We start from the raw sequence: 20,271 nt of genomic DNA, 5'->3' as shown, positions 1-20,271 counted from the left end.
TCTCCCCTTGTCCAGTCCCTTCCCACTTACATCCGTGATTCCTCTGACACCTTACGTCACATCAACAATTTCCAGTTCCCTGGCCCCAACCGCTTCCTCTTCACCATGGACGTCCAATCCCTCTACACCTCCATCCCCCACCAGGATGGTCTGAGGGCCCTTAGCTTCTTCCTCGAACAGAGGCCCGAACAATCCCCATCCACCACTACTCTCCTCCGTCTGGCTGAACTTGTTCTCACGCTGAACAATTTCTCCTTCAACTCCTCTCACTTCCTCCAAATAAAAGCTGTGGCTATGGGTACCCGCATGGGCCCCAGCTATGCCTGTCTCTTTATGGGGTACGTGGAACATTCCTTGTTCCAGTCCTACTCCGGCCCCCTTCCACAACTCTTTCTCCGGTACATCGATGATTACTTCGGTGCCGCTTCATGCTCTCGTCGGGACTTGGAAAAATTTATTAATTTTGCTTCCAATCTCCACCCCTCCATCATTTTCACGTGGTCCATCTCTGACACTTCCCTTCCCTTCCTTGACCTCTCTGTCTCAATCTCTGGTGATAGACTGTCAACCAATATCCATTACAAACCCACCGACTCCCACAGCTACCTCGACTACAGCTCCTCACACCCTGCTTCCTGTAAGGACTCCATCCCATTCTCTCAGTTCCTTCGCCTCCGTCGCATCTGTTCCGATGATGCTACATTCAAAAACAGTTCCTCTGACATGTCGTCCTTCTTCCTTAACCGAGGTTTTCCACCCACGGTCGTTGACAGGGCCCTCAACCATGTCCGGCCCATCTCCCGCGCATCCACCCTCACGCCTTCTCCTCCCTCCCAGAAACATGATAGGGTCCCCCTTGTCCTCACTTATCACCCCACCAGCCTCCGCATTCAAAGGATCATCCTCCGCCATTTCCGCCAACTCCAGCATGATGCCACCACCAAACACATCTTCCCTTCACCCCCTTTATCGGCATTCCGTAGGGATCGCTCCCTCCGGGACACCCTGGTCCACTCCTCCATCACCCCCTACTCCTCAACCCCCTCCTATGGCACCTCCTTATGCCCACGCAAAAGATGCAACACCTGCCCCTTCACTTCCTCTCTCCTCACCGTCCAAGGGCCCAAACACTCCTTTCAAGTGAAGCAGCATTTCACTTGCATTTCCCCCAACTTAGTCTACTGCATTCGTTGCTCCCAATGTGGTCTCCTCTACATTGGAGAGACCAAACGTAAACTGGGCGACCGCTTTGCAGAACACCTGCGGTCTGTCCGCAAGAATGACCCAAACCTCCCTGTCGCTTGCCATTTTAACACTCCACCCTGCTCTCTTGCCCACATGTCTGTCCTTGGCTTGCTGCATTGTTCCAGTGAAGCCCAACGCAAACTGGAGGAACAACACCTCATCTTCCGACTAGGGACTTTACAGCCTTCCGGACTGAATATTGAATTCAACAACTTTAGGTCGTGAGCTCCCTCCCCCATCCCCACCCCCTTTCTGTTTCCCCCTTCCCTTTTTTTTCCCAATAAATTATAAAGATTTTCCTTTTCCCACCTATTTCCATTATATAATTAAAAAAAAAACCCACTAGAGCTATACCTTGAGTGCCCTACCATCCATTCTTAATTAGCACATTCGTTTAGATAATATCACCAACTTTAACTCTAACACCTATGTGTTCTACTGTACTATTGCCGTTGACATCTTTTGATGATCTGCTTCTATCACTGCTTGTTTGTCCTTACAACCACACCCCCCCCCTCCACCTCTCTGTCTCTCTATCTCTCCACCCCCCACACACACACCTTAAACCAGCTTATATTTCAACTCTTTCTTGGACTCGAACTCAAGTTCTGTCGAAGGGTCATGAGGACTCGAAACGTCAACTCTTTTCTTCTCCGCCGATGCTGCCAGACCTGCTGAGTTTTTCCAGGTAATTCTGTTTTTGTTTCAGCCTTCCTCATGTTTAGTTGATGGAAATTTCTGCTGATCCAGTACTGGATGCTGAACAAACAATCTGACAATTTAGAAAGAATGGAGGGATAGAGGGAGGTCGTGGTGAGGTATAGCTGAGAGTCATCAGCGTAAATGTGGAAGCAGATGCTATGCTTTCAGATAATGTTGCAGAGGGATAGCATGTAGATGAGAAGTAGATCCTTTGGGGGAAACCAGAGATAACCTCGAGCAGAGAGAGAAGCCATTGCAAGTGCTTCTCTGCGTGCGAGTGGATAGTTAAGAATAGAACCAGGCAATTGAAGTCCACTTAGCTGGATGACAGTGGAGAGGTGTTGTATAAGTATGGTGTGGTTACCAGACAGGATAAGGGGGCATATTATACAATGGTCACAGTCACATTGGATACCATTTGTGACTTTTTGTGTGATTTGGGTACCAGGGGAGAGGCAGAAATCTGATTGGAAGGATTAAAACATGGAGTTCTGGGAAAGATGGGCACTGATTTGGGAAATGATAACATATTCAAAGACTTTGGAGTGGGAAAGTAGGTTGGAGAGGAGGAAGGATGTTGCTGTTAATTAATAAAGGATGGGAATGACAAGGGTTGGGGCTTTTGCAGAGGTGTTGGTAACTGAAGATTTGAAGGATAGTGGGATAGAACCTGAGGAGAGTGAGCTATTAACAGCATTAGTTGACATGGGAGCCATGTAGAGAAGGAAGCTGAGGATGAGTCAGCACTTTAGTAGGAGTGGGGTTGAGGGAGCAGGAGATGGGTCTCCTGAACAAGATGATCTTGGAGCGGGCATGAGAGATAAGAGAGAAATAGAGATAGATACAAGTTCAGAGCTATGGCAGGTGGGGGGGCGGGGAATCTTAGAAGAGGTGTGACCAAATGGGTTTAGGGGAAAGGAGGGAAGCAGCAGAGGCAGTTGATCATATGATCTCAAAGTTAGTGTTAAAGAAGCCCATGAGCACCCTGCAGTTGTTGGAGGAGATGGAGGAGGGTCTTAAGAATAAAAACAAAAAAACTGCGGATGCTGGAAATCCAAAACAAAAACAGAATTACCTGGAAAAACTCAGCAGGTCTGGCAGCATCGGCGGAGAAGAAAAGAGTTGACGTTTCGAGTCCTCATGACCCTTCGACAGAACTGATCACTCTTTTGTATAATTTTCTACCTACAGCCTCCTGTCTCTCCCAACCCTACTTCCTTTGTGTCCATCTCTTTCCCTATTCATTTGCAACTCTCCTTTTAAAATCCCAACTGTCTAGCCTTTGGCTCTCCATTCATTACATTTCAGCAACTATTAATCTACTCAACCACACCCTTACTGCCACCTTCTATGCCCTAGTCCTTATTTAAACCATTAAAATTCTCACCCTAGCCACTCAATACAGTACAGCCCTGTCACTGTTCCCTCAAGTCCAATGGATGTAGCTTTCAATGCATAGACCAGACAACTGGCTTATTCATTCACCGTCGTTCTGTCGAAGGGTCATGAGGACTCGAAACGTCAACTCTTTTCTTCTCCGCCGATGCTGCCAGACCTGCTGAGTTTTTCCAGGTAATTCTGTTTTTGTTGAGGGTCTTAAGAAGATGGTTTACAACGCAGAGAAGATGTAGGGGTTATCTTTGTTTTTCCTAGAATAGTGAGCAGTTTTGGCAGATGAGAGTAGGACCCAATAATGTTCCATGATCACAACGGTGAATGAATAAGCCAGTTGTCTGGTCTATGCATTGAAAGCTACATCCATTGGACTTGAGGGAACAGTGACAGGGCTGTACTGTATTGAGTGGCTAGGGTGAGAATTTTAATGGTTTAAATAAGGACTAGGGCATAGAAGGTGGCAGTAAGGGTGTGGTTGAGTAGATTAATAGTTGCTGAAATGTAATGAATGGAGAGCCAAAGGCTAGACAGTTGGGATTTTAAAAGGAGAGTTGCAAATGAATAGGGAAAGAGATGGACACAAAGGAAGTAGGGTTGGGAGAGACAGGAGGCTGTAGGTAGAAAATTATACAAAAGAGTGATCAGAGAAAGTCATATCTTTTTCCTGCATTTATACAGTACCCGTCACTGCCTCAGGAAGTCCCAAAGCACTTTACCGTACCTGTCAGCGTATAAATTGACCTTTGAAGCCTTGAAAAATCCTTCCAAAAATGGAAGTCGACTTGTACGCTGAGTATAAAAGTGGAACTGCCAGTGTGTATGGTCACCACATTTGTCGTTCGCTGCACTGGGTTTGTTCTTAGTCGGTGTGTCTTTAAACTCCCGCACATCTTCGCAACACAACCCATATTGCCTGCTTGTTCCCTTGCGCCCAGTTATAAGATACCAGTACGCAAAACATCCATTTGTGAGGTGATAAATTTGGGCTGACTACTAAAGGCAAGTATAACATGTTGTGGCCCAAAAGGGAGGTTGACTTATATACCGTTTATATGCAAAAACATGATGTTTGGGGCTGAAAAGGGGTCACCTTATCAGCTGGGTCAATTTATATGCCATGATCTATGGTAGTTTTTGATGTATAGTCACTGTCATAATGTAGGAAATGCTGTCATCCTATCTAAGTGTTTACACCAGCTTTAGCATCATAGCTGACCACAGCGTCAAATCAGCATTCTAACTTCCTATTACATTTGCAGCTTGAAAGTGAAACCCTCAGCAGCTGGGGGTTCCCAAACTGCAAATCTTTTACCGCAGCACGTGATATCGAAACTCAGTCATTTGTTCTTGGCCTGTGCACGATATGAGTGAATCTTATTCAGTTCAAGAACACTAGGGTGCTGCCGTGTCTAAGAACAGAGACAGACGCTCATACAAGTTTTGTTTCACATGATTCCTGATCTGAGCTGTATTGAGCAAGGCAATGACATCTTTCAGCAGGCCAGAGGAAAAAGTAGAAAAAGAAAGATGTGCTTGTGTTGCTGCCTGGTGCCTCTGGTGACAGTGGATATCCGTTGCCGCTTGCGGGAGTATGCACAGTGTTCACCTTCTTGATTATTGCTGAACTGGCAGTAAAGAAGGGAATAGGACTCTGCCTGATGGACCAGATATTGCAACTCTTGATCTGTGCTGAATTACCTGATTTCAGTTAGTGCAGCAGTATAATGGCTTCAGTGTCCTGGTACTTAAGAAAAAAACATTTGTTTTCTACTCCTGTTAATTAACCAGCAGCCCTCCCTATAAAGGGAACACTTGGGGTCAGGGTGAGGATAGGATTGGACTTGGATGTGATGGCCTTTGAAGTTAAGTAGCTTGCTAAGCATGCTGTTTAGACTCATTGCGTATGTATTCAATGGCTCCTGGTCCCTGTTTCACAATATTAGTCAGTGCTTTCAGAAAAGGGGAGGATTCTTGAAACTTACAGAATAGCAGGGTATCACTCCACTGATCGTGTTTGTGCTCTTCGCTAGAATAATCCAAAGTAATAATTTTGCATCACTCATTGTCCATAACCTACATATTCCTCTGTTTCAAACATTCATCCAATTTTCCTTTTTTTTGAAAAATGAAAGTGTATGTGTCTCAACCATTCCTTGTGGAAGAGCATTGCATGCTTCAACAGCACTGATTAAAAAAAATTTCCTCGCACCTCTCCTTGAATCGTGACAACTTTAAATCAGATTCCCCAACAAGAGGAAGTAGTCTTTCACTATTCACTATCAAAGCTCTTCATGATTTTAAATCTCTATTAAGTCTCAGCCTTCTTGCTGCTACTTAAGAACGGAAAAATTTACAACACAGAAGGAGGCCGTTGAATCCGTTGCATGTATGCCAGCTAAAAAAGACTTTTCTCATCTAATCCCACCTACTCTGTCCTCAATGACTGTAGTCCTCCATTCCAGGCATCTCCAGGCTAAACAAAGGCTTCATGATGTCTTTGACTTTAATGTTCTTTCTACAGTGGCCCACCAAGAACTGCACACAGGAGTTTAACTGCGGTCCAACAGACGTTGGCTTAAATTTAACATTGTTTATTCTTGGACTCTCAATCCCCATAGAAAAGCCATAGAATGCTATCGGTCTTTTGTTATGGCTTGATCTACCTGCACACACTTTGAAAGAATTTAGTGTGTGAGTGAATCCAAATTGTTTCTGCAGCGCAATCACAGCATCAACTGATTATTTTTTGTATTTCGTCCATTTCTGGGACAGTATGCAGATATAAGTGACTTACTTTGGGAGTTATGAATACTGTTGCACTAAATTCTAACTGTGTTCCACTGGCTGTAGTCTCTGTTGATCCTTCTCTACATAAGTTGCTGACTTCATGTGGATCAGTAGTTGGTTTCCTGCAGGTACAGGAAGTGAGTCCGGATGGCCATTTGTATTTCCTTTATCCTCATTAGTAGCAGTCTGGGGTGAAGTTAGGTGGCAAAATTTAGACCCAGAATGGTACATGCCAAGGAGGAGGAATTAATGTGTGTGTGGAAGGTGGGGCTGAGGGTAATGCAGAGAATTTTTAGTGCACAGCAGATGGGGGAACAGGGTGATACCGAGGTTTAGACACTGGCTTTTGTCTCTGGGATACGTGTTTCAATTGAGATCATGCTGATGGTTGAAGGTCTCACTTGTCTGCTGGTAGGTAGGATGCTATGGGGATTGAGTCTGGTTCGATTTAGTCTGGTTCCCGGTGGCCTGATAATGTAGCACAAAACCTCCCCTCACTTGGCACCCTTTTACAGTTCAGCCACAAATTGGCTAGTTTGGCAAATGGAGAAGAAAGGGACAGTTACAGTGCTTTTCTGAGATTAGAACTAAGGTGCATTTCTGCGGCAGAACAGCAGGAGCCTTACCCTGGATCTAATTGCATTGTACCTGACATGGGAGACTTAGTACTGTCACTGAGAATCTGAAATGGGGAGGTGTTCCATTTTCCAACAATAGTGTTCTGACGTTGATGAGTACAGAATTCACACATACACGCCTTCCTCCTGCTTACACACCAAATAACCTTGTCGTTATTCAAAGCATAAAATTAGCAAAGAGAGCTTTTTATAAGGGTTGGAGATCAGCTTTTTAATCCTGAGCTGGAATGCTGCTCAGTCACTAATATTTTACTAACAAATGCTAAAACAGCTCCAGATTTTTCCACAAGGTGCTTCAAATGTTTGCCATTCGTGTATTACAGTATGAGATTTTGTGCAACGTTTTCTGTAGGGAGTAAGTAAATCGGGTTTGGTGTGCTCAGTGCCTCATATAAGTGGCGCCTATGGTGTAATTAATGTCGCTCATTGCCAGCTCTTGTCTGTGTGCCCAGACACATTGGAAACCATTACCTGACTTATGAGCCTAATTTTTCCTGAAGTTGAGATTTTTTTTTACTGCACAATTGAAATGAATCATGATTACATGTTTTGCATTTTTTTGAGAACTTTTGATTTAAGACAAAGATTTTGTTGTTGAAACCAGGAAAGGAGAAGTTAAGGACTTTTTTTTACATTGTATGCTCATCAAGATAAGAGGGAACTGAACATCTTCCATTTTGGGCATCAGTGTTGTCATTGAGTAGTTCCAAACTAGATATAGTCAGATTAAATGCAAAGTAAAGCTTGCCATTTTTCTTTCACTTGACAATACTCATGCCTTTTGAGAGAATGTGTGCTCAGACCTTATGGGGTCGATAACATGGCCCAATTCTTCTGGTTTCCGGATCATCGGAGGTGGGATGTACCTTAGGAGTTGAGCGCCAGGACCCTGCTGAAGTCCTGAAACACACATGCATGGGAGTTACCCGGGAAGTTTAAACTTCCGATAGGCTAATTCCCTGCTGCCTGGGGTGCTCTGCGAGCGCCTCTGATCCTGAGCTCAGGGCATAGCCTTGGATCAGATATGTGGGACTTAGCTGAATACTTATCCAGGAAACGTTAAACAGTTTAATATGTGGCCTAACAGCTGTGAAACTGAACTGAGCACCCCAATCAACCTGCAGCTGCCTTTTAGCTTCTTCCAGGCTGCAGTCTGGAAATAAAAATGTAATGTCTCTGTGTCGTGATGATGCAATGAAACGTCTGCCACAGATTTGGTTTGACCTCCTTTACCTTACCCATACCCCCTCCACTCTGCTGTAGCATTTTCTGAGTTGACATGTAGAGGCCAGATCCTCCTTTACAAGGCAATAAGTTGAATCGAGAGAGCATTTATTGCACCTTGTTTGGATTGGGTTTCACTGAGAGTTGATAGCAGATTGCTCTATTGATCAGAGGTGGTCTGTAGCTTGGGGAGCAGAAAATAAACATGGGAGTAAATGACCTTAAAATGAAATCATTATTGATTACACCAGTGTATTTATGTGAACTGCACAAGTATAATGCTATAAAATGTTTTCATTATGGAGCACAAGATGTCTTGCCCAAAGTTTCATGACTATATGTAATAGGGTAACCCTTGCGTAATTTATGCAAACTCAATGGATATCAGTATGGATATCAAGTCTCTAGGATTTTGCCAACTTGAAATTTACATTTCTAAGTATAAACAGCAGCTGGTGTCCTGCTGTAGCCAACGTGTTGGAATAGGGAAAAAGAAATTGCTTATGTAATGAATTGCTTCCTATTCTGGTAATCTGGGAAGATGCATGTCTCCCTGTAATGGCTGCTGCTTCCAACTAAAACCTAGTATTTGACTGATGTGACCAGCCATAAAAATGCAGAAGAGAAATTATTGTCTTTTCAAATTGTGCTAATCTGCATTACATTATTGCTTAGTTATGTTCTGGATGATTTAATAAAGAGCAAATGTCCAGTACTCCTTGTCCCAGAAACTAACACCAATAAATCTCTACATGTTCCAGCATGTTCTTGCCTGTTCGGGACAGGAGGGTGGTTGATTATTTTGACCTCTGCCAATGGAATAAGTAATTACTAAAGAATACGCTGGATTCATTGCAGGTTTCATGAACTAAAGCAGTAGCCCTTGGGATGAAAATCTTCCTCCCATACCTACTAATCTTTTCTTGAAATCCCTATCTAGTATCATGTGTATTAATAGAAATCATAATTTTACACAGCATTTGCCAGTGCACACACTTGTTTCCTTCAACCTCTTTGCTCTATTTTTACATCCCTCCTACCCCATTCATACTCTCCCTATCTTTTTCACAGCAGCCCCCTTCCTTTCTCTGCCCCCGTCAATATAGACACAGACACAGAAAGGTGTGGATGAAAAATAGATACACTTGCATTTATATAACACCTGTGATGACCGCTGGATGTTCCAAAGTGCCTTGTATCTAATTAAGTACTTTTTGAAGAGGACCTTCCAAAGGATCTTTTGCACTCACCAGATAGTGCATATGGGGCCTTGGTTTAATGTTTCATCTGAAAGACAGTATCTTTCTGGTGCAGCGCTCTCTCAGTACTGCACTGGAGTGTCAGCCTAGATTGTTGTGCTCAAGTCCTGGACTTGAACTTGAATCTACAACCTTCTTGCTCAGAAGTTAGTGCACTACCAACTCAGCCATAGCTGATGAACAGAAAGACGCAAGAGTAATGATGCACCCCTGAAAGTTCAAATGTTGATCTATAAGGCTCAAAAAAGAATACATAAAAGAAAATAAATTTATCTAGCAACTTTCATGACTATCGGACATCCGAAAGAGCTTTGCAGCCAATGAAGGAACTTTTGTAGTCACTGTTGTAATGTAGACAACGCTACAAGTAATTTGCATACAGTAAACACCCACAAACAGCAATATGATAATGACCAGGTAATCTGCATTTGTGATGTTGATCGAGAAATAAGTATTGGCCAGGACGCTGGGGTAGCCCTCTTGCTTTTGTTCGAAATAGTGCCATGGAATCTTTTACGTCCATCTGAGAGGATGGGGTTAAAGTAGTGATAAATTTGTACAAACCATTGACTAGGCCACTGTTGGAGTAATGTGTGCATTTTGGACACTCCATTGTAGAATGAATATTGAAGTCATAGAGAATATGCAGCCTAGGTTCAGCAGGTTAATATAAAAGCAAAAAACTGCAGATGCTGAAAATCTAAAACAAAAACAAAAATACCTGGAAAAACTCAGCAGGTCTGACAGCATCTGTGGAGAGGAACAGAGTTAACGTTTCGAGTCCATATGACTCTTCAACAGAACTAAGGAAAAAGAGAAAAGAGGTGAAGAGGTTTAAGGGGGTGTGGGGGGGTGGTGGACCAGGTAGAGCTGGATAGGGGGCCAGTGATAAGTGGAGATAAACAAAAGATGTCATAGACAAAGGGACAAAGAGGTGTTGAAGGTGGTGATATTATCTAAGGAATGTGATAATAGGTGACATTAAGGGTAGAAAGCAGGATGAGCAAGGTACAGATAGCCCTAGTGGGGGGTGGGGTGGGGGGAAGAGATCGAAATAGGCTAAAAGGTAGAGATAAAACAATGGATGGAAATAAATTAAAAAATAATGGAAATAGATGGGAAAAGAAAAATCTATATAAATTATTGGAAAAAAGGGGGATCGGAAAGGGGGTGGGGATGGCGGAGAGAGTTCATGATCTAAAATTGTTGAACTCAGTATTCAGTCCGGAAGGTTGTAAAGCGCCTAGTCGGAAGATGAGGTGCTGTTCCTCCAGTTTGCGTTGACCTTCACTGGAACAATGCAGCAGGCCAAGGACTGACATATGGGCATGAGAGCAGGGTGGAGTGTGAAATGGCAAGCGACAGGGAGGTCTGGGTCATGCTTGCGGACAGATCGAAGGTGCTTCACAAAGCACTCACCCAGTCTGCATTTGGTCTCTCCAATGTAGAGAAAACCGCATTGGGAGCAGCGAATGCAATAGACTAAATTGAGGGAAGTGCAAGTGAAATGCTGCTTCACTTGAAAAGAGTGTTTGGGTCCTTGGACGGTGAGGAGAGGGGAAGTAAAGGGGCAGGTGTTGCACCTTCTGCGGTTGCATGGGAAGGTGCCGTGGGAGGGGATTGAGGTGTAGGGGGTGATGGCTGTCCACCACCAAACACATCTTCCATTCACCGTCCTTGGCGGCATTCTGCAGGGACTGTTCCCTCTGGGACACCCTAGTCCACTCCTCCATCACCCCCTACACCTCAACCCCCTCCCACAGCACCTTCCCATGCAACCGCAGAAGGTGCAACACCTGCCCCTTTACTTCCCCTCTCCTCACTATCCAAGGGCCGAAACACTCCTTTCAAGTGAAACAGCATTTCACTTGCACTTCCCTCAATTAGTCTTTTGCATTCGCTACTCCCAATGCGGTTTCCTCTACATTGGAGAGACCAAACGCAGACTGGGTGACCGCTTTGCGGAACACCTTCGGTCTGTCTGCAAGCATGACCCAGACCTCCCTGTCGCTTGCCATTTCAACACTCCACTCTGCTCTCATGCCCACATGTCCGTCCTTGGCCTGCTGCAGTGTTCCAGTGAAGCTCAACGCAAACTGGAGGAACAGCACCTCATCTTCCGACTAGGCGCTTTACAGCCTTCCGGACTGAATATTGAGTTCAACAATTTTAGATCATGAACTCTCTCCTCCATCCCCACCCCCTGTCCAATCCCCCTTTGTTCCAATAATTTATATAGATTTTTCTTTTCCCAACTATTTCCATTATTTTTAAATGTATTTCCACCCATTGTTTTATCTCTACTTTTTAATCTATTTCGTTCCCTTCCCCCCACCCCACCCCCACTAGGACTATCTGTACCTTGCTTGTCCTGCTTTCTACCCTTAATGTCACCTATTATCACATTCCTTAGCTAATATCACCACCTTCAACACCTCTTTGTCCTTTTGTCTATGACATCTTTTGGTTAGCTCCACCTATCACTGGCCCTCTATCCAGCTCTACTTGTCCCACCCCCGCTTAAAACAGCTTATATTTCACCTCTTTTCTATTTTTCCTTAGTTCTGTTGAAGAGTCATACAGACTCGAAACGTTAACTGTGTTCCTCTCCGCAGATGCTGTCAGACCTGCTGAGTTTTTCCAGGTATTTTTGTTTTTGTTTCAGCAGGTTAATACCTGGAATGGAAAACTAATTCAATGGAGAGACTTGAGATGCTCTGTCTATTTCCACTGGAGTAAGAAGATTAAGAGTAGATTTAACGGTGCTTTTTAAAATTGACATTTTGATAAGTAGAGAATGGAAGTTTTAGGGATTGGTTGAGATAAAAACCATTGCACTAACTTAAGAGAAATCTGATTACATATTTGAAATGAATAAAGATACAGAGCTATGGGGAGAGATTGGAGCAGTAGGCTTCTTTTGGATTCCTTGAGCAAAGATCCACCACAGATACAATGGGCTGAATGGTCGTCATCTGTGCTGTAAAGACTTATGATTATTTCATGGAAGTAGCTCAACTGACTCTGAATGACATTCAGGAATGACCCTGAATGGCATTCAGGAATGACTCTGAATACTGTCAATTTTAAAAAAAAATTATTTAATGGCAAGTCTGTTCAGTAACGCATTTGCTTTTATTGTAATATGTTTCTTATTTAAAAATGCAGGATAATTATTAGATTCATAGTGTCCTTGTATTTGTTGGGATGTTTTCACTTAAGTTACCTAATGTTGAGGATTGTTTTGGGATAAATGAGGTGCTATCCCACATTAGCAAAGAAACAACCAAGTACAGAAAAAGCTGGAAATACTGCATAACATTTGTGGGAAAACCAGTCAGTTAGTCAAGATTTTATGTCCAAAGACACACCCCCAGTTCTGGGGAAAAATCTAAATACCTGAAAAGTTGACTGACTGACTGTTATTTCTCTGCAGATGCTGTCTGACCTGTTCTCAGATGTCTAACATATGATTTTTAGCAAAGAAGAATTTAACTAGCCCAGTAGGATGTGGAGCAGTGCTGGACATAGAGGCTGAGAAGGAGATTTAATATACTGAATATGAAGTAATGAGCATGGGCTTGGCCAGTTGCCTGATGGGTGTGATGACTGGCTTCAGGTCAGACATCTTGAAGAACAAGAACTGAGCTGGTGAGCCATGGGCTGCAAAACATTTGAGGTTTTGGGGTTAGTGCTGGCGATACAGAGGATGTCTAAGTGAGCCCAATTTCTCTGAAAGGGGTGGAAAGAACCACCTTTTGAGATTGGTGCTGCTTTTACTGTTCATTAAGAACCATCTCCATAAACTTGAATCAAAGACCGATGACATTTATATATCCCTGGTTTCAAAAATCCCACTTAATTTGTCAGAAGAACTTTGAATTGGATGGAATTTACAATTAACTTAATCAGTATTCTTGCTAGAGCTTTGCTTCACTTGTACTAATATGTATGCAGCTGGTGAACTCTAGTGCTGTTGTATGGAAAGAAGACAGGAGAGTGGGACTGGTGCATGGAATTGAAATATTGCTGAGTTCATATTTTTTAAAGATTGTAATTTTATCTGTTGTAAGGACATGAAGTTAAATATGATCCTCAATTTTTTTTATTCCTACAGCCTCTGAAGTTAAAAACAAAAATCGTTAATAGATTTTTTAATATATGGTAGGATGGTTGTGGACTTTGCCTCAATTTTCCCATTGTACTTCACCCTAGCTCAAAGTACTAGTCAAGTATTCTCTCTAGGTGCGACCCAGCCTGTGCAATGTCTACTGTTCGGAAATCTGGTAACACTTGGATAATGGAAAAGCAGTTCTGGTGGAAATACCAATTATGCCTCAGAAAACTCCATTACCCATCTTTCTCGTATGTGGGGTTGGAGAATAAAGGCTAATGGTAAACTTGACTGTCTAATCCTGAACCTTGGAGTGGACAACGTTAATTCCCTGCAAGATGCAGCTGAGAGAATCATGCAAGTCTAGTACCGTGCTGTAAAATTCTCAACACCCTTGATTCATTTGCTTCTGAATTGAAATTTGTGTAACCTTCCTCACATGGGAGTTATTAACAATTTGCAGATCTGGGTTGGTATTTATCTGGCTATGTAAAAAATACAACCATACATGATGACTTTTGTTTAATTAGTTGAGTTCATAATATTAACTCTCAATCTATAATTATGTGTGGAAACAGGTGGCTTCAAGTAATTAGATTTCAGAAGCCAAGAATCTTGTTGTAAAATTGAGTCTCTGGGAATCTTGATGTTTTACTGTATGCTGAAGGTGTGACCCTTGTCATATGAATTATTTATTTGACGTGTAGCCCACTCTCTCGTATTGAACCTTCTAGTTGTTGTGGCTATTCAGTGTCATGGGAGGCTTGAAATTACAGGGCCAAAACCAAGCAAGTAAAATTGTAGACAATATTTAGAAAAAATCTGATCCATCTGCCCTATCTCATTGTTTATGGTGTAAATGCAAAAGAGAGAAACACAGAGGTGATGAAACAACGTGATCAGTACTGATCAAAGTAAATTGCCGGGCTGTTTGACAATCTGATATTGAAGCTGTAGACTTTGAGCATGTGCAGACCATAGAGAATGGAGCAGGGATAAGGTTTGCGAAAACTGATTATTTGAAATCTGTTGAGATTGAGAATAATTCACTCCTTTGTCTTTTTTCTCCCTCATTGATCTTAGATATCTGGACCAGGTTAGAGTCAGCAAGCTAGTCTCCAAATTCAAGGGGCTTGGATGAACTACGTCAGCTTTACTCTCCTGAGGCACTTTCATATTCCTAGTGTCACTTTCCCCCATTAAACTTTCACCCAGTGACTGGCAAAAAAAAAGGCTCAGTAAATCAAGTGATTATTCCCAAGATCCACAAGAAAGGGAAATAGTCAGGTTTATATTACTCACCACAAGTATTGGGTACAGAACCGCATGTCTACAGCTGACTGCAGTTTTTTAAAAAAACTATTGAGCTATAAAAGCACCTGTGGTTCCAGTTTGTGAACTTGCATGCAAGTTTACGTCTTGGGAATATAGTTGCATAATAGATTAGACATTGGTTGTTTAATTTCTGGGACAGAGTTCAGCTGTGGTTCAATTGAAAAGCATCTCCTCCATGTGCTGGCATAGTCCTCAATGACCAGAGAACTCAGTTCCTGCAGGATATGGCTTTACAGTACAAATTGACAGCCTCAAGAATGATTGGTGTGGGAACTAGAAAATGTGCCAAATGTCTTATTCCCTAGGACTGGTATTCTTTACAAAAATGAAAACTCATTCTGCCTGCTTTTCTCCATTCCTGCTTCAAAAATATCAACAAGAGATTTTCTTTTGAAGAGCATGTTTTTTTAACTAAGAGATTCTTAGAATTTATTTTGGCGAGTGAATTAAGAGTTTCTTTAATTCTTTCATGAGATGTTGGTATCACTGGTGAAGTCAGCATTTATTGCCCATCCCTAATTGCCCCTGAGAAGGTGGTGGTGAGGCATGTTCTTGAACTGCTGCAGTTCATCTGGTGCAGGTATACTCAGCGTTGCTGGGAAGGGAGTTCCAGGATTGTGATCCCTTGGCAGTGAAAGAATGGTGATATAGTTCCAAGTTAGGATGGTTTGTGGCTTGGAGAGGAACCTGTAAGCAGTGATGTTCCCATGCATCTGCTGCCTTGTTCTTCTAGATGATAGTGGCCGTATGTTTGAAAGTTGCTGCTGAAGAAGCCTTGGTGAGTTGCTGCTGTGCATCTTGTATATGGTACACGCTGCTGCTGTACTGTGTGGGTAATGGAGAGAGTGAATGATTAAGGTGATGGATGGGATGCAAATCAAGTGGGCTGCTTTGTCCTGAATTATGCTGATCTCCTTGAGTGCCATTGGAGCTGCACTCATCCAGGCAAGTGATGAGTATACCATCACACTCCTGACTTGTGCCTTGTAAATAGTTGACAGTCTTTGGGGAGTCAGGAGGTGAGTTACTCGCTGTGGAATTCTCAGCCTCTGACCTGCTCTGTGTATGGCTGTTCCAGTTCAGTTCCTGGTCAATGGTAGCACCCAGGATGTTGATAGTGAGGGATTCAGTAATGGCAATGCCATTGAATGTCAAAGCAAGATGGTTACATCCTCTCTTGTTTGAGATGTCATTGTCTGACACTTGTGTCGCATCAATGTTATTTACCACATGTCAGCCCAAGCCTAAATGTTGTCCAGGTCTTGCTGCATATTGGATGGAATACTTCGGTATCTGAGGAGTCGAGAATGGTACTGAACATTGCACAATCATCAGCGAGCGTCCCCACATCTGACGTTATGATGAAAGGAAAGTCATTGATGATGCAGCTGAAGCTGGTTGGGCGAGGATACTACCTTGAGGAACTTCAGGGTCCTGGGACTGAGATGATTGGCCTCTAACAACCACAACCATCTTCCTTAGTGCTAAGTATGACTCAGCTAGTGGATAATTTTGCCCTAATTCCCATTGACTTCAATTTTGCTAGGGCTCCTTGATGACTCACTAGGTCAAATGCTATCACTGTACCTAACCTATTGAGTTTAGCTCTTTTGTTCATGTTTGACCAGGGCTTTAATGAGGTCAGGAGGTAAGTGGCCCTAGTGGAACCCAAACTGAGTATCAGTAAGTAAGTTATTGCTGTGCAAATGCTGCTTGATAGCACTATGGATAACACCTTTCATCACTTTGCTGGTAATTAAGAGGAGGCTTATGGGGTTGTAATTAGCTGGATTGGATTTGTCCTTTTTGTGGACGGGACTTAGCTGGGCAATTTTCCACATTGTCGGGTAGATGTCAGTGTTGTAGCTCTACTGGAATAGCATAGCTAAGGGGCATGGCTGGTTCTGGAGCACAAGTCTTCAGTACTATTGCTGGGGTGTTGGCAGGGTCCATTTCCTTTGCATCTACTGTCTTCAGCTGTTTCTTGATATCGCATGGAGTGAATTGAATTGGCTGAAGATTGGCATCTGTAATGCTGGGGACCTCAGCAGGAGGCCAAGATGGATCATCCACTTGGCGCTTCTGGCTGAAGATGGTTGCAAATGTTTCAGCTTTGTTTTTACAGTGATGTTCTGGGCTCCTCCATCATTGAGGATGGGAATATTTATGGATCCGCTGCCTCCTGTTAGTTGCTTAATTGTCCACCCCCATTCATGACTGGATATGGCAGGACTGCGACCATTGGATGTGGGATCGCTTAGCTCTGCGTGTTGCATGCTTCTTCCACTGTTCAGCATGCAGGTAGTCCTGTGTCGTAGCTTCACCAGGTTGATGCCTCAATTTTAGACTTGCCTAGTGCTACTCCTATACTCTTCATTGAATCAGGGTTGACCACTTGGCTTGATAGTAATGGTGGAGTATTGGATATGCTGGGCCATGAGGTTATAGATTATGGTTGAACACAATGCTGCTGCTGCTGATGGCCCAAAGCATCTCATGCATGCCCAGTTTTGAGTTGCAAGATCTATCCTGAATCTTATCCCATTTAGAATGGTGGTAGTGCCCACTACATGATAGAGAGTATGCTCAATGTGAAGACGGGGCTGCTTCTTCACACTGTGCAGTGTTCACTCCTACCTATACGGTCATTGGCAAATACACCTGCAACAGGTAGATTGGTGAGGACAAGGTCTAGTAGGTTTTTCCCTCTTGTCGGTTCCCTCACCACCTGCCACCGGCCCAGTCTGAAAGATGTGTCCTTCAGGATTCAGGCTGCTTGGTCAATAGAGGTGCTACAGAACCACTCTTGGTAATGGACATTGAAGTCCTCTCCCCACCCAAGCATGTTCTGTTCATAGGTATTTCTGGTTCCTTTTCAGTTTCTGGGTGCAGAGTTTCTGCACTCAAAAGCACTTGGTGCTACCTGGACATTTTTTTCAGTCAATTGTTATTACATAAAGGAAGGATTCACCCTGGATTTGGAAGTAATTGTGTATATGTGTGGTGGAGCATGATTTCAGATGCATATCTTGTTGTAACTTGTTTTGTTTTGGTACGACTCCAAAGGTGACACTGAATCAACCAGAATATGACTGAGCGCTTTGAGTATGTGACATGTGTTGTCTGGTTGAAACAGGCATTCCCTTCTTTTCACTCATTGGTTTTGCAACAGAGTGCACCTGAAACAAATAACAGCAATTGCAGTCAGAGTTCACTTCACTGCTTTTAGTCATTTGGGTGGGCAAATAAAACTCGAGCCAGTTTTTTAAAAAAGAAATATTAAATTTCACAATATCAATTATCTCAGTAGAAATTCAGTGACGTATAATGTGTGTACAATTTTTTTTATACAACTGCCAATGAACAAAATAAATGTCATCTTTACTTCCATGTGCAAGCCTTTATCAGCTTGAGGTTTGAATTTGCTAATTCCTCACAGGCCTCCAGAGTTCCATCATACATGAACTATGGCTTGCCTGAAACTTTTCCTCCATTTCTTACCTGCCCGAAGTCCAGTTCTCATCATTCCTGTCCTCATCAGCTCTGATGGTTTCCTATCTCCCAGAGCACTGAATTCAAAATTCCTGTTCCCATTTGCAAATCCCTTTGTGGCCAGGCCTTCTCGATCTCTACAACCAATTATAGCTTGATGTTCCATCGCTGACTCTGGTCTTTTTTACATTCCCTTTCCCTTCACTACCTTTGGTGGCAGAACCTTCATCTGTCTCAGTCCCACACTGGAGGACTCCTCCTTAATCCTTCCACTGAGCTGTCTGTCCCTCCTCTTTCAAAAATCTCCTCAAAACATTATTCATGTTCTGCCTTTGGTCACCTCTTCCAACATTTGTCCTAGCACTACTAGTGTTACATTTTTCACCTTTTGTGACAGTAACAGTGCTATGTAAATGTAAACTGATATTGCTACTTGTCTCTCATTCTCCATATCTTGATATTTCTCCTTTTGTGCTCTTTTTCTCATATGCATTTGTTATTTTTGATTTTCCTCATTTTTAGTTCTGACAATATTTCCTTGACTGTTTTCACTCATTGTATTAGCTCCCCCCCACCACTCTTTTTGCCGCTGCTTATTTGTGACAAATAAGGAATTCTTCCAACAGATTAGAACTATTCATTTAGCTATGACATATTGTAAGTATTAAATCATTCATATTCTGATTTAAAAAAACAATTTGGCCATAAGCTGAGCAAATCTTGTTAAGAAGGAAGACTTTTCTTTCACAATTATTGAATACTCCAGAATCTGTCACCCTTGAAGGTTGACTGTTGGAAACAAAATATTGTACACTTCCAGCGAAACAGCTGCTTTGATGGAGTAAATCCTTTTCTTTTGACTGAGAGTCAGGATTGCCACGATTTTCCACTTAAGTTGACCAACCATGGCTTCCCCACAGCTGATAGCTTATTGTAGATGTAGCCACGGTTTGAGATAAAGGGCCAAGTCCAGCCCTGAGTTGGCCAGAATGGGAGTGACAAAGCCCTGAAATGGAGAGGTTTGTTGCAGAAGATAAAAGGCCCACATTAGCTGTGGGAGCAAAAAGCTTGTTCCACAGATAACCAGCTTAACCAATAATGCATAAATGCATGTAGCTACAGTGGAACAAGGCATATCAAACAGGATATAAAGCCAATTAAAATAAATTGAATAGCTAGATGACCTGTGGAAAAAGTGCCCAGTTTTGCATTTTAGATTTTGTTCCCTCCAACTCTTGTTTAGAGAGGACATTTTTTGAGCTTCATGTGCGACTAAGATGAAGAACTGATAGCCTGTGGGCAAATTTGCGAGGTTAAAACAAATATATTGCACAATGGACATCATGTTAAAATTCTAGTTATTTTCCTCTATAGCGTATGGTGTTACTACACTAAGCCCAGTGACAACACTGAAACTGTTAAATTATGAAGATTCTGCAACTGTATAAACAAGGTGATTTATTTACAGTGGGAGAGATTAGTGAAATGGTTCACAGTCGCAGATTTAATGAAAAGTGAAAGTTGCTTTCATTTGTTGAAGTGAATTATTCTGTAAAGCATTTTTTGAACTGAATTGTAACCTTCTCTTCTTTCTTTTTAGAATAAGCCTGATTTCTCCAATCAAGTGAATTGTGAGGCTAGGAATTGTCTGCAGTGTGGCTTTTCTTTTGGGAGTGAAACATCTGTTGTGTGGATTACAAACTCTATCTGGTGGAGGAGTGATTCAGCGCAATGACGTCAGAGCTGGAGAGCAGCCTGACATCCATGGATTGGCTGCCACAGCTGACGATGAGGGCAGCCATTCAAAAAGCAGATGCTGCCCAGAATGTGGCTGGTGGCGGGGTTGCAAAGAAAACCCCACTTCTAGACCCGAACACTACCCTGGACCAGGATGCACAGAACAAAGATGGCAAACCACCATACAGTTACGCCAGTCTCATCACTTTTGCTATCAACAGCTCCCCGAAAAAGAAGATGACGCTCAGTGAGATCTACCAATGGATCTGTGACAACTTCCCATATTACAGAGAAGCTGGCAGTGGCTGGAAGGTAAGTTACTGGGAAGAAAATTGCATGGTTG

General features: G+C 42.8%; 1 protein-coding gene across 10 annotated transcripts in view; it reads left to right on the top strand.

The window, feature by feature from the left end:
• Positions 1–20,271, top strand: part of foxj3 (forkhead box J3) — a 128,236-nt gene that overhangs the window by 46,687 nt on the left and 61,278 nt on the right. For 9 of the 10 annotated variants that reach the window (XM_041206054.1, XM_041206055.1, XM_041206058.1 and 6 more), the window contains exon 2: positions 19,792–20,240. In XM_041206054.1, coding sequence (XP_041061988.1) covers positions 19,923–20,240 — 318 coding nt within the window. In that variant the 5' untranslated portion in view covers positions 19,792–19,922. Of the gene's footprint in view, positions 1–12,822; positions 12,902–19,791; positions 20,241–20,271 lie in introns of those variants that run through there. The other variant, XM_041206049.1, reaches the window with a different exon arrangement.

Source organism: Carcharodon carcharias, chromosome 15 (genome assembly GCF_017639515.1).
Source record: "Carcharodon carcharias isolate sCarCar2 chromosome 15, sCarCar2.pri, whole genome shotgun sequence".
Taxonomy (NCBI): domain Eukaryota; kingdom Metazoa; phylum Chordata; class Chondrichthyes; order Lamniformes; family Lamnidae; genus Carcharodon; species Carcharodon carcharias.
This window is presented reverse-complemented; position numbering and strand designations above follow the sequence as displayed.